We start from the raw sequence: 27,723 nt of genomic DNA, 5'->3' as shown, positions 1-27,723 counted from the left end.
TAACGTTTTCTTTCCCCTATTATTTCATGCACTTTATTCATAGTTTTAAATGATTATTTTCTTTTAAGTAATTTTGTGCATCACTTTTGAATTTGATGCAAATTTGCAATGCACAAGGGTCATCCTTTTGTGTTAAATGGCTGCATAAAGCAAGCATTTGTTGACTCTCATGTTGATAAGAGTATTAAAACTTGAAAGATTGCGATTAATCGCGAGTTAACTATGGACAATCATGCCATTAATCGAGTTAAATATTTTAATCGATTGACAGCACTAATATATATATTTGTATGCAGATGTTGACCATGTTTTCCATTGGGGACATAAATTGCAGGTGAAAAAAGGCAGTAACGGAACGTAAGCCATTATCGTCCACTCAGAACCAACCAATCCAAATCGGGCCACGCCCCCTTTTGCGTGGCATTCTGGGGCTTTACTCAAAGCCCAGTCGGATTTTGACGTCGAAAGGTAAGTGATGTGAAATAATACTTATTTTAGAGTATATATATCAAATTCCACGAGTATTCATCTATATTTAGTCATCTAAAGACTATTAGATATGAACATATGTTACCAGTAAGAAGTGGGAATCTCTAGAATGTGTTTGGGGCGATGGGGGTCTAACGTTATGTACACTATCTTTCTGTTGTCAGTAGATGGCAGCATTGGTTTAGAAGGTGAAAATGGTATGTCAAAACAAAATGACTACAAGTCCCAAGACCTTTGGCACCTTAGTTCACAGGTCAGCACCGGATTAAAGGTGAGGAAAACGCGATATGAACACGGGAGCGTTAAACTATTAATGCGACCTCAGTACAGTGACCGAGAATAGTCACCTAATTATCTTAACAAAAGTGCATCATGAGCATTATGTTTGTTGTCTAAAGGGAAACATAATGGTACAATTTAAGATTTTAAATGTTATCCGCATATAAAAAGGACAAATAAAACATTGTTAATTTGTAAAAAACTCAATGAAAACGGCGCAGGGTAAGTTATATTCGCTATTGTTATGAAAATGTGATAGAATCCTATAAAAATGTGGACGCATTTGGTCACCGTGACGGTAAATCACAATATATCACAATACTGTGACTCTAGTATGGTGATAACATCATACCGTGGGGCCTCTGGTGACTCCCAGCCCTAAGAGCTAAAAAAATACAACATGAAACTCTAAAACTGATTTAGCTATTCGATATCTGGCTTAAGTTTTCTGATTAATTGGTCTCTGACACTACTGGATGTTATTTATATGAAAATCTCTAGTGCACATGTAATTGGAGTGGGACAGGCCAGCATTGAGCGGTGGGTCGCAGAGGCCGAGAAGGTTAACACATTAATTTCCAATAACGAGTATACTCGTTATTGGCCGCCATGCATTGAGTGCCAACAACGAGTAAACTCGTTTTTATGATCGTTATTTCTTTTATTCGCTATCGGCATTCATAAGTCATCCAGGAAACCTCCGGGAGCCAGCTGGACCCTGTCTGATATTGCAACGCCTCAATCCCGCCGCCTGGTGGATTTCGGGCGAGTTACACTCCACTCTAAACCGGAAGTGGTGCTCTGTGCATCTGGGAAAAAGCTCCGCCAGAGATATCGTGTAACGTGGATCAATACACACACCTCGAGTGCATGGGATCGCTTTCGAGACGCAAGAATCAATATGCTTTCGGCGTTTATTGCGTCATACAAACGGAAAATGGATCTAGCAGATCAACATCAAATTATTGGAAAAAAAATTCTCCAGACGCATCGGCCAGAGGTAAGAGGAATCTAACGTTATTTCCAGCTCGATTGTCCATTTATTTCATTGCAATCCATCTGATCAACGTATGGTGTCTTACTAACCCCCCCCCCCCTTTCTGTATAATACGCGTCGGGGCCTATAGCGCGTTCTAGGAATTACTGCTAGGCTGTCGCGGTATCACATTTTCCCACCGCGGTTGTGTGTGTGGCTAATCACTGCGGGATGTGGTGGTACTGCACTTCTATTACATTTTTTTTTTTTTATTAACATGAGAGTTTACCCACGATCGTGATTAGACAACAATGCTAAGGTCGTAGGAGTCCCGAAACTATTTTAAACATGTTTGATAATCTATCTATTTGTCCCTCAACGTTCTGAAATGTGATAACAGTAGATTTGCCTGCTCCTTTAACACATTGGGCACCGTGCATTGTATCCATCATTGGGTCCAGTCTGCCACCGCTGTAACCCTATGGAGATGTTTACCTTCTTTGCAGGGCTATAACTTTTTTTATATTATAGCTATATCGATATTACTATGGCCCATTCAACATCGGGTATTTATCGTTCCGGATGTGGGAACGTTATATTTTTTCATTCATACATTGTTGTGTTTCTGCTGTAATTCCAAAAACGCGAGTTATAGGCCCTGAAGCATATGATAGATTATCGATGGCGTTTCTTTCCTATACACGCTATATTAAAAAATTCCAATGTATATGATCGATATACATTATGCTTCATCATGCGTGAAGGAAAGGGGGGGGGGGTAGTTTATAATTCCTTGATCGTGAGTAACAGCTTTATTTAGTATGGGTTGATACATTGATCAGATGGATTGCAAACAAAGAAATGGACAATCAAGCTGAAAATAACGTTAAGATTCCTCTTACCGTTCGCCGATGAGACTGGAGGAAAAATATTCCAATTATTTGACGTCGATCTGCTAGATCCATTTCCCGTTTGTATGACGCAATAAACGCCGAAATCATATAGATTATAGCGTTTCGAAAGCGATCCCATGCACTCGAGTGTTTGTCTGGACCCACGTAACAAGATATTACTGCCGGAGGGATTTCCTCTATGCACCAGCGCCACTTCCGGTTTGGTGTGGAGTGTAACTCGCCCGATCATCCACCAGGCGGCGGTATTGAGGCGTTGCAATATCAGACAGGGTGCAGCTGCAGTCCCGCAGGGAGGCTGGATGAATTATGAATGCCATGCCAAAAAAATGAAATATTGATCCCAACAACAAATTATCACGCTGTTGGCGTTCAACGCATGGCGGGCAATAACGAATTATGACGTTGTTGGCGTCCAATGTGTTAAGAGTGATGCGTTGTGGGATATATGCTGCATGTCTGGTCTACGCAAGCAGCCAATAGTCAGTCACACATCCCTTCTCCAACTTAAAACTAACGTTATTTGAGTGAACATTTAACGTTATTATAACGTTATTATAACACTATTTTAACGTTAGTGAATGTGAATGCACATACATAGCTAGTTAAATATCACAACTCATGTCATTGTTCATCATTGGGGGAAACTAGCCAATAGCTAACGTTATAGATAGGCTAGCTAGCATATAGCTAACGTTATAAATTGAAAACAAAGCTAACGTTAATATCCAGTTGACATTACAGATCATAATATCTATGATAACGTTAACGAAGTGAGAGTAGGGGTTAGGGAATCGTTGATGTAGTCAGAGTGTAGCGGGGACGGTAGACAAGAGGCAGCACTTGATTTGCGTGTAACGTTAGCATAACATTGAGCAAGCTACATGACCAGCACTTCGGCCCGGGAGTGTTGGGAGAATGCTCCCCTGTACTCTACTGTGGTTCAAATTAATAGAGGAAAAGGTATACATTGGGGGCTTGAGTCCGGGATATGAAAATAAATCCCGATTTCATCTGTGAGTTGTAAACTGTATGGAAACGTGAAGTTAGCTCATGCTACTGGAAAACGGAGCCTAGTCATTAAATGAAGTTAACATTTTATTTTACCGCGCATCTCGCGGTTGTCTGTTCTACATCCCGCGGGTGACTTGACACACCGCGGGATTGCGGTGATGCGGTTATCGCGACAGCCCTACTATACAGTCTAAAAACATACTTATATTCTCGACGGTACTAACACGACAATGTATGAATGGAAAAATATAACGTTCCCACATCCGGAACGATAGATACCCGATGTTGAATGGGCCATAGTAATGTCGATATAGCTATAATATTTAAAAAGTTATAGCCCTGCAAAGAAGGTGAGCCACTCCATAGGGTTACAGCACTGGCAGAGAGTGGTAAAGATGGGCATACTGCGTGGCACCCATTGTGTTAAGACCACCATATATCGGCGGAGGGCCTGGGGGGTCCGGTGGTCCTGGGGTTGGGAGGAAAATGTCTAATGTCTTTTGTGATGTTTGTGTTTTTATTTTTACTCAGTATTTATTATTATTTTTGTTATTGTAGTTAATATTATTGAAGTATTGTCTTGTGGTGTCTTGTGTATTATTGTATTATGTTGTTTGTTTTGAAAAAAAGGAAAATAAAAAAATATTTGAGTTTTCTATTCCTCTGTTGAGTGCAAGCTCCCATACGTCCATTTAATTTAGAAATGTCAACCACTTCAAGTATACAATCTCTCACGTGTGATTTGGAGAACTGTACATCTAAAGTTGTAATAGTTAAAAAATATATATAAAAAATTATGAAGTTATACAATTCCAAGATAGAATTCTGAGAAAATGCCCTAAAGACCTTGTGCCTGAACGGGTTAAACGTCGGTGTCAGTTTGGTGCAGCGGCATCTCTTTAACACTTTGGTCGCCAGGCTTATATTCAGAATAAACCATCCCACGCCAGCTCTAATTTGTCTATGGAGAAGTTCCCCTTCTTTGCAGGGCTATAACTTTTTAAATTGTATTGCTAAATTGACATTACTATGGCCCATTCAACATCAAGTATCTATTGTTCAGGGTGTAGCAACGTTATACTTTTTCATTCACATATTCATACTAAAATACGGTCTAAAGTATAAGTGTTTTTATCGTTTTCTGCAGCTTTCTCCAAATCGTGATTTATAGCCCTAAATGCATTATATTGATGATTGTATACAGTTTGATAGCAATCGGCGTGAGATAAAAAAAATCAAATGGACGTGCTTCTAGAAGTTACTACTTATCATCCGATGTTGACCGGATGGGCGGGGGGTCGTTTATAATTCCGTGGCCAACGTTAGATGATTCATCTAGTGTGGGTGATATGATCATCAGAGCAGTTTATATCGAACACGTTAAAAAATAACGCTGAATCTTACCGTAGCTTCCTCGTAGCGTTGGGCGATGAGCGTGGAGCAGAAATATTCCTATTATGGGATGTAGAAATATGAGATCCATTTCCAGGTTGTATAATAGTATATACGTCCAAATCATGTTGTTTATCGAGTTATTGGTAACGGATTGCTATCCATTGTGTCGTGCTCGAGTCCTGGGACTATTAGCGAGTGATGGGACCGAATTGGAATGAGCACCAGCTTCCATTTCCTGTTTCCGGTCTGGGCGATCCGCCGATCGGCCACCAGATGGTGCTCTTGAACCGTTGGAGAGTTGAGAGGGGATCAACAGTAGATCTCAAGTCTCCGGGGGAGAAATATGATTTCGATCACAGATTTTTGAAATATTGATATCAAAGACGTGGTACGGCGTCTTTGGCAGAATGAGCATGGCGGGGAATGACGTGGTAAGGTGTTTCTGGCGACCATAGTGTTAATGTGATGACAGGAAAACAAGATGAATGACTCACCAGATTAATCAGCGGGCCTCCGGAATTCCCGAACTGCAAGACAGAAATGAGCAACACATGACTCAGCAAGTACAACGTACAGCAACACTTCTGAATCACAATCAAACGTCTCCGTTTCTTTCCAGATTCATTCCTACGGTACATTTGGCGGGTGTCGTGAGTGTTCTGGGAGGTTACAACCCTCACTGGATGAAATTAAGTCAAATTAAAAAGGAGAAGTTGAACTGAAATCCATTTGTCAGTGACAGTGTTATTCTCTTGTTCGTTCGGTACGTGAGTTAAGCAAAACTCTACCTGTATAAAGGTTACAAAACTCTACCTGTATGAAGGATACAGAACTCTACCTGTATGAAGGTTCAAGTTCTTTAATAGTTGTCATACAGAAGTACAGAATACTTTCATACAAAATGCTTCTTACTGTTACGCTCCAGAGACTGTGCTAGACAAGATAGTATCAAATAACATAATAACATAATATAGCATGAATTTAGAAGAAGAAAATGAGGTCACAGTGTTCGGTATAGACATATGTACAATGTTCTGAGTTACCATATAATATACAATACACAATACTATGCAGTGTACTAATGTACAGTACTATCTAGTGCAAAGCAGAAATGGGATGAGGTACAATTTTAGGTACAATTTACAGTAAGGTGTACGAGTTGTAGTGCAATCCTTCATCCATAAATATAAAGTGTGGGGAGTGGGTGCTACAGTGTGTTTGTTTAAAGTGGGTGTGTGCTATAAAGTGTGTGGAGTGGGTGCTACAGTGTGTTTGTTTAAAGTGAGTGTGTGCGTGTGGATGTGTGTGCTATGTGCGTTTGGTGGTTGTTGTTGTGTAGTGTTCATTCATTGTTCGTTTAGCAGCCTGATGGCCTGGGGATAGAAGCTACTTCTGAGTCTTTCTGTGCTCGCCTTGAGACTCCTGTATCGCTTGCCTGACCGCAGCAGTTCGAAGAGGCAGTTGTTCGGGTGACTGGAGTCTTTAATGATTCTCTTAGTCACAAAACTGCCTGTATGAAGGTTACAAAACACTACCTGTATGAAGGTTACAAAACACTACCTGTATGAAGGTTACAAAACACTACCTGTATGAAGGTTACAAAACACTACCTGTATGAAGGTTACAAAACTCTACCTGTATGAAGGTTACAAAACTCTGCCTGTATGAAGGTTACAGAACTACCTGTATGAAGGTTACAAAACTATACCTGTATGAAAGTTACAGAACTCTACCTGTATGAAGGTTACAGAACTATACCTGTATAAAGGTTACAAAACTCTACCTGTATGAAGGTTACAGAACTGCCTGTATGAAGGTTACAAAACACTACCTGTATGAAGGTTACAAAACACTACCTGTATGACGGTTACAAAGCTCTACCTGTATGAAGGTTACAAAACTCTACATGTATGAAGGTTACAGAACTCTACCTGTATGAAGGTTACAAAACTCTGCCTGTATGAAGGTTACAAAACTCTGCCTGTATGAAGGTTACAAAACTCTACCTGTATGAAGGTTACAAAACTCTACCTGTATGAAGGTTACATAACTCTACCTGTATGAAGGTTACATAACTCTACCTGTATGAAGGTTACAAAATTCTGCCTGTATGAAGGTTACAAAACTCTGCCTGTATGAAGGTTACAAAACTCTGCCTGTATGAAGGTTACAAAACTCTACCTGTATGAAGGTTACAAAACTCTACCTGTATGAAGGTTACATAACTCTACCTGTATGAAGGTTACATAACTCTACCTGTATGAAGGTTACAAAACTCTGCCTGTATGAAGGTTACAAAACGCTACCTGTATGAAGGTTACAGAACTCTACCTGTATGAAGGTTACAAAACTCTACCTGTATGAAAGTTACAGAACTCTACATGTATGAAAGTTACAGAACTCTACCTGTATGAAGGTTACAGAACTCTACCTGTATGAAGGTTACAAAACTCTACCTGTATGAAGGTTACAAAACTCTACCTTTATGAAGGTTACAAAACTCTACCTGTATGAAGGTTACAGAACTCTACCTTTATGAAGGTTACAAAACTCTACCTGTATGAAGGTTACAGAACTGCCTGTATGAAGGTTACAAAACTCTACCTGTATGAAGGTTACAGAACTGCCTGTATGAAGGTTACAAAACTCTACCTGTATGAAGGTTACAAAACTCTACCTGTATGAAGGTTACAAAACTCTACCTGTATGAAGGTTACAGAACTGCCTGTATGAAGGTTACAAAACTCTACCTGTATGAAGGTTACAAAACTCTACCTGTATGAAGGTTACAGAACTCTACCTGTATGAAGGTTACATAACTCTACCTGTATGAAGGTTACAGAACTCTACCTGTATGAAGGTTACAAAACACTACCTGTATGGAGGTTACAAAACGCTACCTGTATGAAGGTTACAAAACACTACCTGTATGAAGGTTACAGACTGTATGAAGGTTACAAAACTCTACCTGTATGAACGTTACAAAACACTACCTGTATGAAGGTTACAAAACTCTACCTGTATGAAGGTTACAAAACTCTACCTGTATGAAGGTTACAAAACTCTACCTGTATGAAGGTTACAAAACTGCCTGTATGAAGGTTACAAAACTCTACGTGTATGAAGGTTACAAAACTCTACCTGTATGAAGGTTACAAAACTGCCTGTATGAAGGTTACAAAACTCTACCTGTATGAAGGTTACACAACTCTACCTGTATGAAGGTTACAAAACTCTGCCTGTATGAAGGTTACAGAACTCTACCTGTATGAAGGTTACAAAACTCTACCTATATGAAGGTTACAGAACTCTACCTGTATGAAGGTTACAAAACTCTACCTGTATGAAGGTTACAGAACACTACCTTTATGAAGGTTACAGAACACTACCTGTATGAAGGTTACAAAACTCTACCTGTATGAAGGTTACAAAACTCTACCTGTATGAAGGTTACAAAACTCTGCCTGTATGAAGGTTACAAAACTCTACCTGTATGAAGGTTACAAAACTCTACCTGTATGAAGGTTACAAAACTCTACCTGTATGAAGGTTACAAAACGCTACCTGTATGAAGGTTACAAAACTCTACCTGTATGAAGGTTACAAAACACTACCTGTATGAAGGTTACAAAACTCTACCTGTATGAAGGTTACAAAACTCTACCTGTATGAAGGTTACAAAACACTACCTGTATGAAGGTTACAAAACTCTACCTGTATGAAGGTTACAAAACTCTACCTGTATGAAGGTTACAAAACACTACTTGTATGAAGGTTGCAGAACTCTAACTGTATGAAGGTTACAAAACACTACCTGTATGAAGGTTACAAAACACTACCTGTATGAAGGTTACAGAACTCTACCTGTATGAAGGTTACAAAACACTACCTGTATGAAGGTTACAAAAACACTACCTGTATGAAGGTTACAGAACTCTACCTGTATGAAGGTTACAGAACTCTACCTGTATGAAGGTTACAAAACTGTACCTGTATGAAGGTTACAAAACACTACCTGTATGAAGGTTACAAAACACTACCTGTATGAAGGTTACAAAACTGTACCTGTATGAAGGTTACAAAACTCTACATGTATGAAGGTTACAAAACACTACCTGTGTGAAGGTTACAAAACGTTACCTGTATGAAGGTTACAAAACTCTACCTGTATGAAGGTTACAAAACTTTACATGTATGAAGGTTACAAAACTCTACCTGTATGAAGGTTACAAAACTCTGCCTGTATGAAGGTTACAGAACTCTACCTGTATGAAGGTTACAGAACACTACCTGTATGAAGGTTACAAAACTCTACCTGTATGAAGGTTACATAACTCTACCTGTATAAAGGTTACATAACTCTACCTGTATGAAGGTTACAAAACTCTACCTGTATGAAGGTTACAAAACACTACCTGTATAAAGGTTGCATAACTCTACCTGTATAAAGGTTACAGAACTCTACCTGTATGAAGGTTACAGAACTCTACCTTTATGAAGGTTACAGAACACTACCTGTATGAAGGTTACAAAACTCTACCTGTATGAAGGTTACAAAACTCTACCTGTATGAAGGTTACAAAACACTACCTGTATGAAGGTTACAAAACACTACCTGTATGAAGGTTACAAAACTCTACCTGTATGAAGGTTACAAAACTCTACCTGTATGAAGGTTACAAAACTCTGCCTGTATGAAGGTTACAGAACTCTACCTGTATGAAGGTTACAAAACTCTACCTGTATGAAGGTTACAAAACTCTACCTGTATGAAGGTTACAAAACTCTACCTGTATGAAGGTTACAGAACTCTACCTGTATGAAGGTTACAAAACTCTACCTGTATGAAGGTTACAGAACTCTACCTTTATGAAGGTTACAGAACACTACCTGTATGAAGGTTACAAAACTCTACCTGTATGAAGGTTACAAAACTCTACATGTATGAAGGTTACAAAACTCTACCTGTATGAAGGTTACAAAACTCTGCCTGTATGAAGGTTACAAAACTCTACCTGTATGAAGGTTACAAAACTCTACCTGTATGAAGGTTACAAAACTCTACCTGTATGAAGGTTACAAAACTATACCTGTATGAAGGTTACAAAACTCTACCTGTATGAAGGTTACAAAACACTACCTGTATGAAGGTTACAGAACTCTACCTGTATGAAGGTTACAAAACTCTACCTGTATGAAGGTTACAAAACTCTGCCTGTATGAAGGTTACAGAACTCTACCTGTATGAAGGTTACAAAACACTACCTGTATGAAGGTTACAAAACTCTGCCTGTATGAAGGTTACAAAACACTACCTGTATGAAGGTTACAGAACTCTACCTGTATGAAGGTTACAAAACACTACCTGTATGAAGGTTACAAAACTTTACCTGTATGAAGGTTACAAAACTCTACCTGTATGAAGGTTACAAAACTCTGCCTGTATGAAGGTTACAGAACTCTACCTGTATGAAGGTTACAGAACACTACCTGTATGAAGGTTACAAAACTCTACCTGTATGAAGGTTACATAACTCTACCTGTATAAAGGTTACATAACTCTACCTGTATGAAGGTTACAAAACTCTACCTGTATGAAGGTTACAAAACACTACCTGTATAAAGGTTACATAACTCTACCTGTATAAAGGTTACAGAACTCTACCTGTATGAAGGTTACAAAACTCTGCCTGTATGAAGGTTACAAAACTCTGCCTGTATGAAGGTTACAAAACTCTGCCTGTATGAAGGTTACAAAACACTACCTGTATGAAGGTTACAGAACTCTACCTGTATGAAGGTTACAAAACACTACCTGTATGAAGGTTACAAAACTTTACCTGTATGAAGGTTACAAAACTCTACCTGTATGAAGGTTACAAAACTCTGCCTGTATGAAGGTTACAGAACTCTACCTGTATGAAGGTTACAGAACACTACCTGTATGAAGGTTACAAAACTCTACCTGTATGAAGGTTACATAACTCTACCTGTATAAAGGTTACATAACTCTACCTGTATGAAGGTTACAAAACTCTACCTGTATGAAGGTTACAAAACACTACCTGTATAAAGGTTACATAACTCTACCTGTATAAAGGTTACAGAACTCTACCTGTATGAAGGTTACAAAACTCTGCCTGTATGAAGGTTACAAAACTCTGCCTGTATGAAGGTTACAAAACTCTACCTGTATGAAGGTTACAAAACTCTACCTGTATGAAGGTTACATAACTCTACCTGTATGAAGGTTACATAACTCTACCTGTATGAAGGTTACAAAACTCTGCCTGTATGAAGGTTACAAAACGCTACCTGTATGAAGGTTACAGAACTCTACCTGTATGAAGGTTACAAAACTCTACCTGTATGAAAGTTACAGAACTCTACATGTATGAAAGTTACAGAACTCTACCTGTATGAAGGTTACAGAACTCTACCTGTATGAAGGTTACAAAACTCTACCTGTATGAAGGTTACAAAACTCTACCTGTATGAAGGTTACAGAACTGCCTGTATGAAGGTTACAAAACTCTACCTGTATGAAGGTTACAGAACTGCCTGTATGAAGGTTACAAAACTCTACCTGTATGAAGGTTACAAAACTCTACCTGTATGAAGGTTACAAAACTCTACCTGTATGAAGGTTACAGAACTGCCTGTATGAAGGTTACAAAACTCTACCTGTATGAAGGTTACAAAACTCTACCTGTATGAAGGTTACAGAACTCTACCTGTATGAAGGTTACAAAACTCTACCTGTATGAAGGTTACAAAACTCTGCCTGTATGAAGGTTACAGAACTCTACCTGTATGAAGGTTACAGAACACTACCTGTATGAAGGTTACAAAACTCTACCTGTATGAAGGTTACATAACTCTACCTGTATAAAGGTTACATAACTCTACCTGTATGAAGGTTACAAAACTCTACCTGTATGAAGGTTACAAAACACTACCTGTATAAAGGTTACATAACTCTACCTGTATAAAGGTTACAGAACTCTACCTGTATGAAGGTTACAAAACTCTACCTGTATGAAGGTTACAAAACTCTACCTGTATGAAGGTTACAAAACTCTACCTGTATGAAGGTTACATAACTCTACCTGTATGAAGGTTACATAACTCTACCTGTATGAAGGTTACAAAACTCTGCCTGTATGAAGGTTACAAAACGCTACCTGTATGAAGGTTACAGAACTCTACCTGTATGAAGGTTACAAAACTCTACCTGTATGAAAGTTACAGAACTCTACATGTATGAAAGTTACAGAACTCTACCTGTATGAAGGTTACAGAACTCTACCTGTATGAAGGTTACAAAACTCTACCTGTATGAAGGTTACAAAACTCTACCTGTATGAAGGTTACAGAACTCTACCTTTATGAAGGTTACAAAACTCTACCTGTATGAAGGTTACAGAACTGCCTGTATGAAGGTTACAAAACTCTACCTGTATGAAGGTTACAGAACTGCCTGTATGAAGGTTACAAAACTCTACCTGTATGAAGGTTACAAAACTCTACCTGTATGAAGGTTACAAAACTCTACCTGTATGAAGGTTACAGAACTGCCTGTATGAAGGTTACAAAACTCTACCTGTATGAAGGTTACAAAACTCTACCTGTATGAAGGTTACAGAACTCTACCTGTATGAAGGTTACATAACTCTACCTGTATGAAGGTTACAGAACTCTACCTGTATGAAGGTTACAAAACACTACCTGTATGGAGGTTACAAAACGCTACCTGTATGAATGTTACAAAACACTACCTGTATGAAGGTTACAGACTGTATGAAGGTTACAAAACTCTACCTGTATGAACGTTACAAAACACTACCTGTATGAAGGTTACAAAACTCTACCTGTATGAAGGTTACAAAACTCTACCTGTATGAAGGTTACAAAACTCTACCTGTATGAAGGTTACAAAACTGCCTGTATGAAGGTTACAAAACTCTACGTGTATGAAGGTTACAAAACTCTACCTGTATGAAGGTTACAAAACTGCCTGTATGAAGGTTACAAAACTCTACCTGTATGAAGGTTACACAACTCTACCTGTATGAAGGTTACAAAACTCTGCCTGTATGAAGGTTACAGAACTCTACCTGTATGAAGGTTACAAAACTCTACCTGTATGAAGGTTACAAAACTCTACCTGTATGAAGGTTACAAAACTCTACTTGTATGAAGGTTACAGAACTCTACCTGTATGAAGGTTACAAAACTCTACCTGTATGAAGGTTACAAAACTCTACCTGTATGAAGGTTACAAAACTCTACCTATATGAAGGTTACAGAACTCTACCTGTATGAAGGTTACAAAACTCTACCTGTATGAAGGTTACAGAACACTACCTTTATGAAGGTTACAGAACACTACCTGTATGAAGGTTACAAAACTCTACCTGTATGAAGGTTACAAAACTCTACCTGTATGAAGGTTACAAAACTCTGCCTGTATGAAGGTTACAAAACTCTACCTGTATGAAGGTTACAAAACTCTACCTGTATGAAGGTTACAAAACTCTACCTGTATGAAGGTTACAAAACTCTACCTGTATGAAGGTTACAGAACTGCCTGTATGAAGGTTACAAAACTCTACCTGTATGAAGGTTACAAAACTCTACCTGTATGAAGGTTACAGAACTCTACCTGTATGAAGGTTACATAACTCTACCTGTATGAAGGTTACAGAACTCTACCTGTATGAAGGTTACAAAACACTACCTGTATGGAGGTTACAAAACGCTACCTGTATGAAGGTTACAAAACACTACCTGTATGAAGGTTACAGACTGTATGAAGGCTACAAAACTCTACCTGTATGAACGTTACAAAACACTACCTGTATGAAGGTTACAAAACTCTACCTGTATGAAGGTTACAAAACTCTACCTGTATGAAGGTTACAAAACTCTACCTGTATGAAGGTTACAAAACTGCCTGTATGAAGGTTACAAAACTCTACGTGTATGAAGGTTACAAAACTCTACCTGTATGAAGGTTACAAAACTGCCTGTATGAAGGTTACAAAACTCTACCTGTATGAAGGTTACACAACTCTACCTGTATGAAGGTTACAAAACTCTGCCTGTATGAAGGTTACAGAACTCTACCTGTATGAAGGTTACAAAACTCTACCTGTATGAAGGTTACAAAACTCTACCTGTATGAAGGTTACAAAACTCTACTTGTATGAAGGTTACAGAACTCTACCTGTATGAAGGTTACAAAACTCTACCTGTATGAAGGTTACAAAACTCTACCTGTATGAAGGTTACAAAACTCTACCTATATGAAGGTTACAGAACTCTACCTGTATGAAGGTTACAAAACTCTACCTGTATGAAGGTTACAGAACACTACCTTTATGAAGGTTACAGAACACTACCTGTATGAAGGTTACAAAACTCTACCTGTATGAAGGTTACAAAACTCTACCTGTATGAAGGTTACAAAACTCTGCCTGTATGAAGGTTACAAAACTCTACCTGTATGAAGGTTACAAAACTCTACCTGTATGAAGGTTACAAAACTCTACCTGTATGAAGGTTACAAAACTCTACCTGTATGAAGGTTACAAAACTCTACCTGTATGAAGGTTACAAAACACTACCTGTATGAAGGTTACAAAACTCTACCTGTATGAAGGTTACAAAACACTACCTGTATGAAGGTTACAAAACTCTACCTGTATGAAGGTTACAAAACTCTACCTGTATGAAGGTTACAAAACACTACTTGTATGAAGGTTGCAGAACTCTAACTGTATGAAGGTTACAAAACACTACCTGTATGAAGGTTACAAAACACTACCTGTATGAAGGTTACAGAACTCTACCTGTATGAAGGTTACAAAACACTACCTGTATGAAGGTTACAAAAACACTACCTGTATGAAGGTTACAGAACTCTACCTGTATGAAGGTTACAGAACTCTACCTGTATGAAGGTTACAAAACTGTACCTGTATGAAGGTTACAAAACACTACCTGTATGAAGGTTACAAAACACTACCTGTATGAAGGTTACAAAACTCTACCTGTATGAAGGTTACAAAACTCTACATGTATGAAGGTTACAAAACACTACCTGTGTGAAGGTTACAAAACGTTACCTGTATGAAGGTTACAAAACTCTACCTGTATGAAGGTTACAAAACTTTACATGTATGAAGGTTACAAAACTCTACCTGTATGAAGGTTACAAAACTCTGCCTGTATGAAGGTTACAGAACTCTACCTGTATAAAGGTTACATAACTACCTGTATGAAGGTTACAAAACTCTACCTGTATGAAGGTTACAAAACACTACCTGTATAAAGGTTACATAACTACCTGTATAAAGGTTACAGAACTCTACCTGTATGAAGGTTACAGAACTCTACCTTTATGAAGGTTACAGAACACTACCTGTATGAAGGTTACAAAACTCTACCTGTATGAAGGTTACAAAACTCTACCTGTATGAAGGTTACAAAACTCTACCTGTATGAAGGTTACAAAACTCTACCTGTATGAAGGTTACAAAACTCTGCCTGTATGAAGGTTACAGAACTCTACCTGTATGAAGGTTACAAAACTCTACCTGTATGAAGGTTACAAAACTCTACCTGTATGAAGGTTACAAAACTCTACCTGTATGAAGGTTACAGAACTCTACCTGTATGAAGGTTACAGAACTCTACCTGTATGAAGGTTACAGAACTCTACCTTTATGAAGGTTACAGAACACTACCTGTATGAAGGTTACAAAACTCTACCTGTATGAAGGTTACAAAACTCTACATGTATGAAGGTTACAAAACTCTACCTGTATGAAGGTTACAAAACTCTGCCTGTATGAAGGTTACAAAACTCTACCTGTATGAAGGTTACAAAACTCTACCTGTATGAAGGTTACAAAACTCTACCTGTATGAAGGTTACAAAACTATACCTGTATGAAGGTTACAAAACACTACCTGTATGAAGGTTACAAAACTCTACCTGTATGAAGGTTACAAAACACTACCTGTATGAAGGTTACAGAACTCTACCTGTATGAAGGTTACAAAACTCTACCTGTATGAAGGTTACAAAACTCTGCCTGTATGAAGGTTACAGAACTCTACCTGTATGAAGGTTACAAAACACTACCTGTATGAAGGTTACAAAACTCTGCCTGTATGAAGGTTACAAAACACTACCTGTATGAAGGTTACAGAACTCTACCTGTATGAAGGTTACAAAACACTACCTGTATGAAGGTTACAAAACTTTACCTGTATGAAGGTTACAAAACTCTACCTGTATGAAGGTTACAAAACTCTACCTGTATGAAGGTTACAAAACTCTACCTGTATGAAGGTTACAAAACTCTACCTGTATGAAGGTTACAAAACTCTACCTGTATGAAGGTTACAAAACTCTACCTGTATGAAGGTTACAAAACACTACCTGTATGAAGGTTACAAAACTCTACCTGTATGAAGGTTACAAAACTCTACCTGTATGAAGGTTAGAAAACACTACCTGTATGAAGGTTACAAAACTCTACCTGTATGAAGGTTACAAAACTCTACCTGTATGAAGGTTACAAAACACTACTTGTATGAAGGTTGCAGAACTCTAACTGTATGAAGGTTACAAAACACTACCTGTATGAAGGTTACAAAACACTACCTGTATGAAGGTTACAGAACTCTACCTGTATGAAGGTTACAAAACACTACCTGTATGAAGGTTACAAAAACACTACCTGTATGAAGGTTACAGAACTCTACATGTATGAAGGTTACAGAACTCTACCTGTATGAAGGTTACAAAACTGTACCTGTATGAAGGTTACAAAACACTACCTGTATGAAGGTTACAAAACACTACCTGTATGAAGGTTACAAAACTCTACCTGTATGAAGGTTACAAAACTCTACCTGTATGAAGGTTACAAAACTCTACCTGTATGAAGGTTACAAAACTCTACCTGTATGAAGGTTACAAAACTCTGCCTGTATGAAGGTTACAGAACTCTACCTGTATGAAGGTTACAAAACTCTACCTGTATGAAGGTTACAAAACTCTACCTGTATGAAGGTTACAAAACTCTACCTGTATGAAGGTTACAGAACTCTACCTGTATGAAGGTTACAGAACTCTACCTGTATGAAGGTTACAGAACTCTACCTTTATGAAGGTTACAGAACACTACCTGTATGAAGGTTACAAAACTCTACCTGTATGAAGGTTACAAAACTCTACATGTATGAAGGTTACAAAACTCTACCTGTATGAAGGTTACAAAACTCTGCCTGTATGAAGGTTACAAAACTCTACCTGTATGAAGGTTACAAAACTCTACCTGTATGAAGGTTACAAAACTATACCTGTATGAAGGTTACAAAACTATACCTGTATGAAGGTTACAAAACACTACCTGTATGAAGGTTACAAAACTCTACCTGTATGAAGGTTACAAAACACTACCTGTATGAAGGTTACAGAACTCTACCTGTATGAAGGTTACAAAACTCTACCTGTATGAAGGTTACAAAACTCTGCCTGTATGAAGGTTACAGAACTCTACCTGTATGAAGGTTACAAAACACTACCTGTATGAAGGTTACAAAACTCTGCCTGTATGAAGGTTACAAAACACTACCTGTATGAAGGTTACAGAACTCTACCTGTATGAAGGTTACAAAACACTACCTGTATGAAGGTTACAAAACTTTACCTGTATGAAGGTTACAAAACTCTACCTGTATGAAGGTTACAAAACTCTGCCTGTATGAAGGTTACAGAACTCTACCTGTATGAAGGTTACAGAACACTACCTGTATGAAGGTTACAAAACTCTACCTGTATGAAGGTTACATAACTCTACCTGTATAAAGGTTACATAACTCTACCTGTATGAAGGTTACAAAACTCTACCTGTATGAAGGTTACAAAACACTACCTGTATAAAGGTTACATAACTCTACCTGTATAAAGGTTACAGAACTCTACCTGTATGAAGGTTACAGAACTCTACCTTTATGAAGGTTACAGAACACTACCTGTATGAAGGTTACAAAACTCTACCTGTATGAAGGTTACAAAACTCTACCTGTATGAAGGTTACAAAACTCTACCTGTATGAAGGTTACAAAACTCTGCCTGTATGAAGGTTACAGAACTCTACCTGTATGAAGGTTACAAAACTCTACCTGTATGAAGGTTACAAAACTCTACCAGTATGAAGGTTACAAAACTCTACCAGTATGAAGGTTACAAAACTCTACCTGTATGAAGGTTACAAAACTCTACCTGTATGAAGGTTACAGAACTCTACCTGTATGAAGGTTACAAAACTCTACCTGTATGAAGGTTACAAAACTCTACCTGTATGAAGGTTACAGAACTCTACCTGTATGAAGGTTACAGAACTCTACCTGTATGAAGGTTACAAAACTCTACCTGTATGAAGGTTACAGAACTCTACCTTTATGAAGGTTACAGAACACTACCTGTATGAAGGTTACAAAACTCTACCTGTATGAAGGTTACAAAACTATACATGTATGAAGGTTACAAAACTCTACCTGTATGAAGGTTACAAAACTCTGCCTTTATGAAGGTTACAAAACTCTATCTGTATGAAGGTTACAAAACTCTACCTGTATGAAGGTTACAAAACTCTACCTGTATGAAGGTTACAAAACTCTACATGTATGAAGGTTACAAAACTCTACCTGTATGAAGGTTACAAAACACTACCTGTATGAAGGTTACAAAACTCTACCTGTATGAAGGTTACAAAACTCTACCTGTATGAAGGTTACAAAACACTACCTGTATGAAGGTTACAAAACTCTACCTGTATGAAGGTTACAAAACTCTACCTGTATGAAGGTTACAAAACACTACTTGTATGAAGGTTGCAGAACTCTAACTGTATGAAGGTTACAAAACACTACCTGTATGAAGGTTACAAAACACTACCTGTATGAAGGTTACAGAACTCTACCTGTATGAAGGTTACAAAACTCTACCTGTATGAAGGTTACAGAACTCTACCTGTATGAAGGTTACAAAACACTACCTGTATGAAGGTTACAAAACTCTACCTCTATGAAGGTTACAGAACTCTACCTGTATGAAGGTTACATAACTCTACCTGTATAACGGTTACATAACTACCTGTATGAAGGTTACAAAACTCTACCTGTATGAAGGTTACAAAACACTACCTGTATAAAGGTTACATAACTCTACCTGTATAAAGGTTACATAACTCTACCTGTATGAAGGTTACACAACTCTACCTGTATTAAGGTTACAGAACTCTACCTGTATGAAGGTTACAAAACTCTACCTGTATGAAGGTTACAAAACTCTACCTGTATGAAGGTTACAAAACTCTACCTGTATGAAGGTTACAAAACTCTACCTGTATGAAGGTTACATAACTCTACCTGTATGAAGGTTACAAAACACTACCTGTATGAAGGTTACAAAACTCTACCTCTATGAAGGTTACAGAACTCTACCTGTATGAAGGTTACATAACTCTACCTGTATAACGGTTACATAACTACCTGTATGAAGGTTACAAAACTCTACCTGTATGAAGGTTACAAAACACTACCTGTATAAAGGTTACATAACTCTACCTGTATAAAGGTTACATAACTCTACCTGTATGAAGGTTACACAACTCTACCTGTATTAAGGTTACAGAACTCTACCTGTATGAAGGTTACAAAACTCTACCTGTATGAAGGTTACAAAACTCTACCTGTATGAAGGTTACAAAACTCTACCTGTATGAAGGTTACAAAACTCTACCTGTATGAAGGTTACATAACTCTACCTGTATGAAGGTTACAAAACTCTACCTGTATGAAGGTTACAGAACTCTGCCTGTATGAAGGTTACAAAAATGCCAATTTTACAATTGGCCAAATATAGTCTGTAAAATTAAAAATCATACCAATATCGATTGTGCTTTTTTAAAGGTAGACTTTGTGATGTCGTCAAACAGCAACCTTGATGCAAAAAATCCCCACTTATTGCACTTTTCTTCACTTGGTATGTTTACATTTCTTGTCTTGGTCCGATTTCTCCAACACTTGAGACGTTGGCCAGCAGTAGCAACCCCTCCCCCCAAACCCACTCACGTCCAACAGACACATCAGATCAAAACTAAACAGAGTGCGATACCAAGTGAGGCCATTTAGCCTAGAAGTTGTCGTTTGACCGCATTACAGATTCTAACTTTAAGGCCCACATCAGGTGCTACGGTGTGCCAGTAATACTGTCCTTACGTCGATGGCGGCATCGGTCTGGATGTAGTCCATGTTGGGGCTGGACAGGCCCAGCTCCTTACTGCCTCGCTGCACAGAGCTCACGATGCCAGACGTGATGGTGTTCCTCAGGGAGAACGGGCTGCCCATGGCCACCACAAACTCCCCCTGCCGGACATCTGTGGAGCGCCCCAGAGGGAGAGTAGGGAGAGGGTGCTGAGAGAGAGAGAGAGAGAGAGAGAGAGAGAGAGAGAGAGAGAGAGAGAGAGAGACATAATGAGTAGGGATGGGTACCGAATTCGGTACTTTTGAGGTACCAAACCGAAACACGTCGGTAGGGATGGGTACCGAATTCGGTACTTTTGAGGCACCGAACCGAAACACGTCAATACTACCGAGTATCGAATCAAGTGAGAAACCGAAAAAAAAAATTTAAAAAAATTTAAAAAAAAATTATTATTATTTTTTTTTTACTTTTTTCTTTTCATGTCAACGTTCACACGCACAATATATGCTTACCTAGGATTTGACTTGATTCAACAACAATGCAGTCGGAGCAATGACAAGCCGAAAACTGTTGAAATTGTAGTTATTTGAAGTTTGGATTTTTTTTTTACGACTGAGGTAGGTAAATTACATTTCTTGAGACTAAAGTACCGAAAAAAGGTACCGTTGGGTACCGGTATCGATTCACAGGTACCGGTACCGGTTCAAATGTGAAAGGTACCCATCCCTACACGTCGGTACTACCGAGTATCGAATCAAGTGAGAAACCGGAAAAAAAATTAATTTTTTCTTTTTTTTTTTTTTACTTTTTTCTTTTCATGTCAACGTTCACACGCACAATATATGCTTACCTAGGATTTGACTTGATTCAACAACAAAGCAGTCGGAGCAATGGCAAGCCGAAAACTGTCGAAATTGTAGTTATTTGAAGTTTGGATTTTTTTTTTCACGACTGAGGTAGGTAAATTAAATTTCTTGAGACTAAAGTACAGAAAAAAGGTACCGTTGGGTACCGGTACCGGTTCAAATGTGAAAGGTACCCATCCCTAATAATGAGAGAGTGAGAGAGAGAGGCACAGAGAGAGAGACATAAAGAGAGACACAGAAACATAATGAGAGAGAGAGACACAGAGAGAGGAGAGAGAGAGAGAGACATAATGAGAGTGAGAGACAGAGAGAGGAGAGACACAGAGAGACATAAAGAGAGAGACACACAGAGAGAGAGAGAGACAGAGAGAGAGAGAGAGAGAGAGAGAGAGACAGAGAGAGAGAGAGAGAGAGAGACAGAGACAGAGACAGAGACAGAGACAGAGACAGAGAGAGAGAGAGAGAGAGAGAGAGAGAGAGAGAGAGAGAGAGAGAGAGAGACAGAGACAGAGACAGAGACAGAAAGAGAGAGGAGAGACACAGAGACATAATGAGAGAGACAGAGAGACAGAAAGAGAGGATAGAGAGAGACATGAAGAGGAGAGACACAGAGAGAGACAGAAAGAGAGGATAGAGAGACAGAGAGAGAGACACAGAAAGAGAGAGACACACACAAACAGAGAGACAGACAGAGAGGATGAGAGGAACAGACAGAGAGAAACAGACAGAGAGACAAAGAGAGCGTGAGAGAAACAGAGAGAGACACAACACATCAGTAAGTTTCTCTGTAAGTACTGGAAGAATTTCCCCGATACCGAATACGCTACTGAGAAACACGTCTAACATGCCAGCAATAAAAGCAACGTGACTTGATTTGCTGCCTTTTTGACAAGTTAACTCTCGCTAATGGAGAAACATGTATTATATCTCTACGACAGTCCCAAGTCTATACTGTTACTTAGTGTTCATTAAAAGTAATGGACTGGATCAGTAGTCTGTATAAGCCGATACCCAAAGCCCAGGTATTGATATCGCCATATCGGTATCAGAGTCAGAGTCAGAGATTTTATTTGCCATGTATGGACGAATCCACATTGGAATACAGGTACAGAGCAAACACTGTGTGTCTACAACTAATCCAATACAGGAGCAGAGTAGAAACAGTACAGAAAGAAAATATATATATATACACCGGTATGTAAAAAAAAAAAAAACACAGACAGTATAAAAGGACAAATGCTAAAGTTGATATCAACATCCCCTAAAAGTGCATAATCATAGTAAAGTGCATAGAGGCACAATTTACAGTAAAAGTGCATATAATCAAAGTGCATGATGCACAGACACACAAAAACAGCACTTCCACAACCTGACTAATAACACACCAAAACAAAAATAGGATAATATACAAATCTAGCCTTTGGAGTTATTCAGGCTGCGCACAGCACTGGGGGAGAAACTCTTAGTAAACCGAGAGGTAGAGCATGTGATGGAGCGGTAACGTCTGCCCGAGGGGAAGGGGACAAAGAGGCCTGCGGCTGGGTGACCAGAGGGGTCGTTGATAATGCCAGAGGCACGGGAAAGCAGCCTGGCACCATAGATCTCTTCTAGAGCTGGCAGGCTAACCCCGATTGTCTTGCGTGCGAGACGCACAATTCTGTTCAGAGATTTCTTCTCCTGGTCTGTAATGTTACCAAACCATATAGTACAGGAGGAAGTAAGAACGCTGTAAGGGACTGAAAGAGTCAAACGGGTGCATCCCTAGACCCACCCGACTCACCTTGGTATTGATCTTAATGGTGGCGATGTCTGCCACCTGGTCCACATCCTGCACAGTGGCATTGTAAGTCTCTCCGTTGGCCAGCTTGACGCGCACTCCTCTCTTATTGGCCACGACGTGAGCGTTGGTGACGATGAGGCCGTCTGCGCTGATGATGAAGCCTGAACCGTTGGAGACAGGGGTTTCCCTCCCCGAGAACGGGTGCCTGGCACAGAGACGGCAGAGGGTTAAAGGTCAGATGACCAGTCTTGCCCAGAGGTCAGTGGAATGGACTGTGTATAAACGCAGGATATGTTATTAATTGTATCAGTCTGGGAAACGTATTTGTGGTGGGCCTTGTTGATATTCTGGTGGGCTGCCACAAATAAACCATCAGAACACAACAACGGATTTACCAAATGTATTAAGTTATTAAAGGTCTAGATTTGATGTAGAGTAGTTTATTTAAAAAAAAAATTATTTAAATACATCCAGAGCTTTTAGAAAGGTGCAAAATAAAAGTATTGCTTCCCCTCCCAATTATTTTTTTGCAGGTCCAAAATGAATGTTGTTTACATGTTGCGTGCAAGTAATACCCTCCCAACTTCCCATTGCCCCACGTGGAATGCAGCTGCTTGGATAAATGATCTATTAGCACCTTTAATAATACCATACTGGTTCTGTATACATAAAGGTAGCATGGGTTGTCCTACCTGACACCAGTGCACATAACCCTACTGTAGCCTACTTGTCTCCTCCCCACCGTATATATTCTCTCCCCACCGTATGTATATTTCTCTGATTGATTGATTGATTGAAAAGTTTATTAACAGGTTGCAGAATGGGTACAGTACAGTACAGCTCAATACATACAATTGTTAAGGGGATGCAGACCAGAGAAAGACTTTCGTCTTGTTTACATCAGGGTCCCCCATTCTCTCCCCACCGTATGTATAGTTCTCTCCCCACCGTATATTTCTCTCCCACCCACCCACCCCCTCCTAATGTACAGTCTCATCCCCATCATATGTATATACTCTCTGTCAGGATCTATGGGTAACAGTACTGTATATTTGCATATCGTATATATATGCCACAAATGTAACAGTACTATATACCTGTAAGTCATGTATGTCCCTATCAGTATGCCATAAATGTCATGATGTCATCATTGTCATGTATGTCGTGTATGTCATATATGAATTGAAAATGGGGGACCCTGATGTAAACAAGACAAACGTATTTCTCTGGTCTGCATCCCCTTAACAATTGTGTGTATTGAACCGTACTGTATTTTGTACCCATTCTGCAATCTGTTAAATAAAGTTTTCATTCATTCAGACAATTTACCTGCCTATGATCTCAATATAGACCACGGCCGGGGTGGATTTCTCCACCACATCTGCTATGAAGTTGTACTTGAAGCGGGGGCTGTCTGGTTTGTAGGGTGAGGCACACTGGGCTGAGGGGAGGACAGATCCGTGTTGTTGTTGTTCGTCGTCCTTCTGACGAAGATACCAAAGTCCAACACCGCCCAGTCCCAAGCCAACAGCGACCGACTTCAGGAGGACAGAACCCCACCCAGCACCCCGGGGTGTTGTTGTTCTTGTTGTTGTTGTTGTTGTTGATGTTGATGATGATGTTGGTCTGTCAAGACTCCCCAAATGATCCCCTCTGTCACAAGAAGCAGAGGACACTCTGTCGCTACTAGGTCTGTGGTTCAGGGAGTTCAATCCACGTCTCTGACTTTGTCTCCTGATGAGCACTAAGAAGAGAAGACGATTGACAGCTGGCGATGCCATGTTGCATCACTTGACTTTAGTTAGTAACCTTATAACTGTATCACCGTCTTATTCGCTCCAGTGTAAACTTGTTGACGTTACATCGACGTCGCGGTGGTCCTCTGAGCCCTCAGGAAGTGTTGTCCACCTCCACACACGCAACCTTAACTGAGTGGGTTTTTAACTTTAACAATAAAATAAGCAGCCCCTCGCCGCCGGTGCCGTTTGTTTCAATCTGAACTGGTTGAGCAGCTCGCTAATAAACGTTAGCACTTCCGCGTGTGACGTCTTGACGTTTCTGCCAAGCGGTGCAATGGAGTCCAGCTGCAGCGCCGGTGAATCCTCAGTAGGAGAGATGCTTCCACCTGCAGAACCCCAGATCCCCGCAGGCTGAGGACAGCCGCAGGCTGAGGATCCGCAGGCTGAGGACGCTTGCTTCCATTGGCTGATTTGGGTCACGTGACCGTTGTTGCACCCAATGGCTGAGGGGACCCGCAGGCTGGGGACGCTCGCTTCCATTGGCTGATTTGGGTCACGTGATTTGGAGCGGCGGAAAGGAACCAAAAAATAATAATAATAAACACTGAACAGACGTAGACAAAATGGAGGCATCTTTGGACACCCCTGCGGCTTGTCCTTTTAGACAGGGTCAATTTTCAGAAAATCATAACCCTGAAGGCATTTCGTGTTTATTTTTGGTACACAACATTTCTAGGGGTATTAAGGGTGCTGAATCCAAATCTGCTGTATACCAAGCTAAAAAATGTCAAATAAGGCCTCAAAATTGAGAAATCCAACATGGCCGCCAACGCCAGGCTGAAATCCATTTAAGTGCATATCTTTTTGACTAAACAAGGTAGAAACATGAATGAAATGTGTTTTTATATGTTTGCATACATGAGGAATCTAAAATCATATCCTGATTTTAGATCAGTTGTGAAAATGTTGCTTGAAACTCAGTGGCGGCCGCTGGGTACTTCGCCACTAGGGGCGCTATACCAAATATTTTGCGAACATGTACAGTACAGTACTGTACCACGCAAGACTCATGGCAAGACGTGAGCGATTCGACTCACGCTCACGGCAATGAATCGGCTCTTATGAACGAGTCGCTCAGCTGTTACTACAACAACACACAACCAGTCAAATAAAGTATAGTCTAGACTCTAATTCACAACTTGAAACACAATATAAATAGAAAAGTTAGAAACAAAACTCGCCCGTCTCCAAACACAGGCAGATCTCTCCCTCTCTCCTTCTCTCTCTCACACACAGCGCGACGTGGAATCGATTCGTTACACAATCAGACCTATTATATACCAAGAATAACTTCAGTATGAGTACAGGGCTGTACACATATTTTGCATATTGTTAAACGAGCCAAGGCTAGCTATTAAACTATCGATATGAATCGAAAATCTGGGACCCTGATGTAAACAAGACAAACGTCTTTCTCTGGTCTGCATCCCCTTAACAATTGTGTGTATTGAGCCGTACTGTATTGTACCCATTCTGCAATCTGTTAATAAAGTTCTCATTCATTCATTCATTCAAACATAGACGATATTGAACAAGCCATAATCCACGTATTTTCAATCCGAGAGAGCTGCAGTAGTTAAATCAATGAGCCATCGATAAATAAACAATCAGCAATGTCTCGCTTCATGAATGGCCAGCAGTAGTACTGCTCCTAAAAAAACTATTTACAACCGTTAACGTTAAGAAGAGAGAGAGAGAGAGAGAGAGAGAGAGAGAGAGAGATTTCTTCAACCTCGAACCTAAATTCCTTAGCAACCCGTGTTACCAAGTAAACAAATCACAGAACGATAGCCAGTTAGCCCGCACCAGCCTAGTAGTACTACTAACGTTAGCTCCCAGAACGATAGCCAGTTAGCCCGCACCAGCCTAGTAGTACTACTAACGTTAGCTCCCAGAACGATAGCCAGCTGCCTAGTACTACTAACGTTAGAGAGAGAGAGAGAGAGAGAGAGAGACTCACTGTTTAGTTGAAACGTCCAGGGCAGGAAACGTGTATAATCCGCCATATAGCTTGTTAGCCAAGTGTTAGCTCAGCTGAGCTCGTCGACGTTAGCACAACACTCAACAAGTACATTCCTTTGTCCATTTCCGCTCGAACAGACTGCAAACTACCTGGCGTTCTATCGCCATGCTCTAAGACAAACTCTAACCTTAACCAACTTTGAAAGAGTGCCTAAGCTTAACAGTCTAAAGAACTTGCAGTCACAGCACGGCACGCTCTAAGACAAACAACAGTCCTAGTACCAGGAACCAAGCTAGAAGCTAGAATTGGAACATTAGAAATTGGATTCGGCCAATCAGAGATTGTCTCTGTGAAATTCTGCCATAGAAAAAAATACTGGCGTCGGCCAATCAGAGAGCGTCTCCGCGAAATGCGGCTATGGAAATTCTCACGGAAGTTCACGCTGCTTTCTAGACCGCTTCAAATCGCGCTCGGATTCCAACATAATAGTCATATTTCAACGCACAACGCCGTATGCACTGATTGGCTGTGACGGAGACAGCGATCAAACTGTGACGCGCAGTCAGAGCGCTATCGCTTCTTGCCCGGGCGAGAAATACGAAAAAATAAAAAAAAACGTCACTTCCTGCCCATGAAAACGCTGTTTTTTTAATTTAGATAATAACGTTATATTGTGCATTGGAAATACAAACATACTTAAAATGAGTAAATATTATTCATTTTAAACATGTTTATATTATTTATAGGGCTATAAAACAAAAAACAAAAAAGTTTTTTTTTTTTCTTCTTCTCTCATTTAACAGGTGGGTCGGCGCCCTAGCGCCACCAGTGGCGAGCCGCCACTGTTGAAACTCATATTTATAGCAGAAACGGTGGTCGTTATTGATGCATAACTCATCAACCAAATAAGAAAGAAAAGCAGGATGATCCCAGGCCATGGATTTATTCATCAAACTCTTTTCT

The 27,723-nt window shown here is 39.6% G+C and overlaps 1 protein-coding gene across 1 annotated transcript in view; it reads right to left on the bottom strand.

Annotated features, from left to right (window-relative positions):
* LOC311248179 (serine protease HTRA2, mitochondrial-like) overlaps positions 1-24,987 on the bottom strand; it is a 37,763-nt gene extending 12,776 nt beyond the window's left edge. Inside the window, exons 1-4 of the mRNA XM_084339110.1 lie at positions 24,328-24,987; positions 22,999-23,203; positions 20,367-20,561; positions 5,559-5,591 (exon numbers count right to left, since the gene is read on the bottom strand). Of these exons, the coding sequence (XP_084195236.1) occupies positions 5,559-5,591; positions 20,367-20,561; positions 22,999-23,203; positions 24,328-24,779 (885 nt within the window). The 5' untranslated portion in view covers positions 24,780-24,987. The remainder of the gene's footprint in view (positions 1-5,558; positions 5,592-20,366; positions 20,562-22,998; positions 23,204-24,327) is intronic.
* Positions 24,988-27,723: the final 2,736 nt, after the last annotated feature.

The sequence above is a fragment of the Notolepis coatsorum genome, assembly GCF_963971535.1.
Source record: "Notolepis coatsorum genome assembly, contig: SCAFFOLD_552, whole genome shotgun sequence".
Taxonomy (NCBI): Eukaryota; Metazoa; Chordata; class Actinopteri; order Aulopiformes; family Paralepididae; genus Notolepis; species Notolepis coatsorum.
Note: the sequence above shows the minus strand (reverse complement) of the source record. Positions and strands in the feature narration are given on the sequence as shown.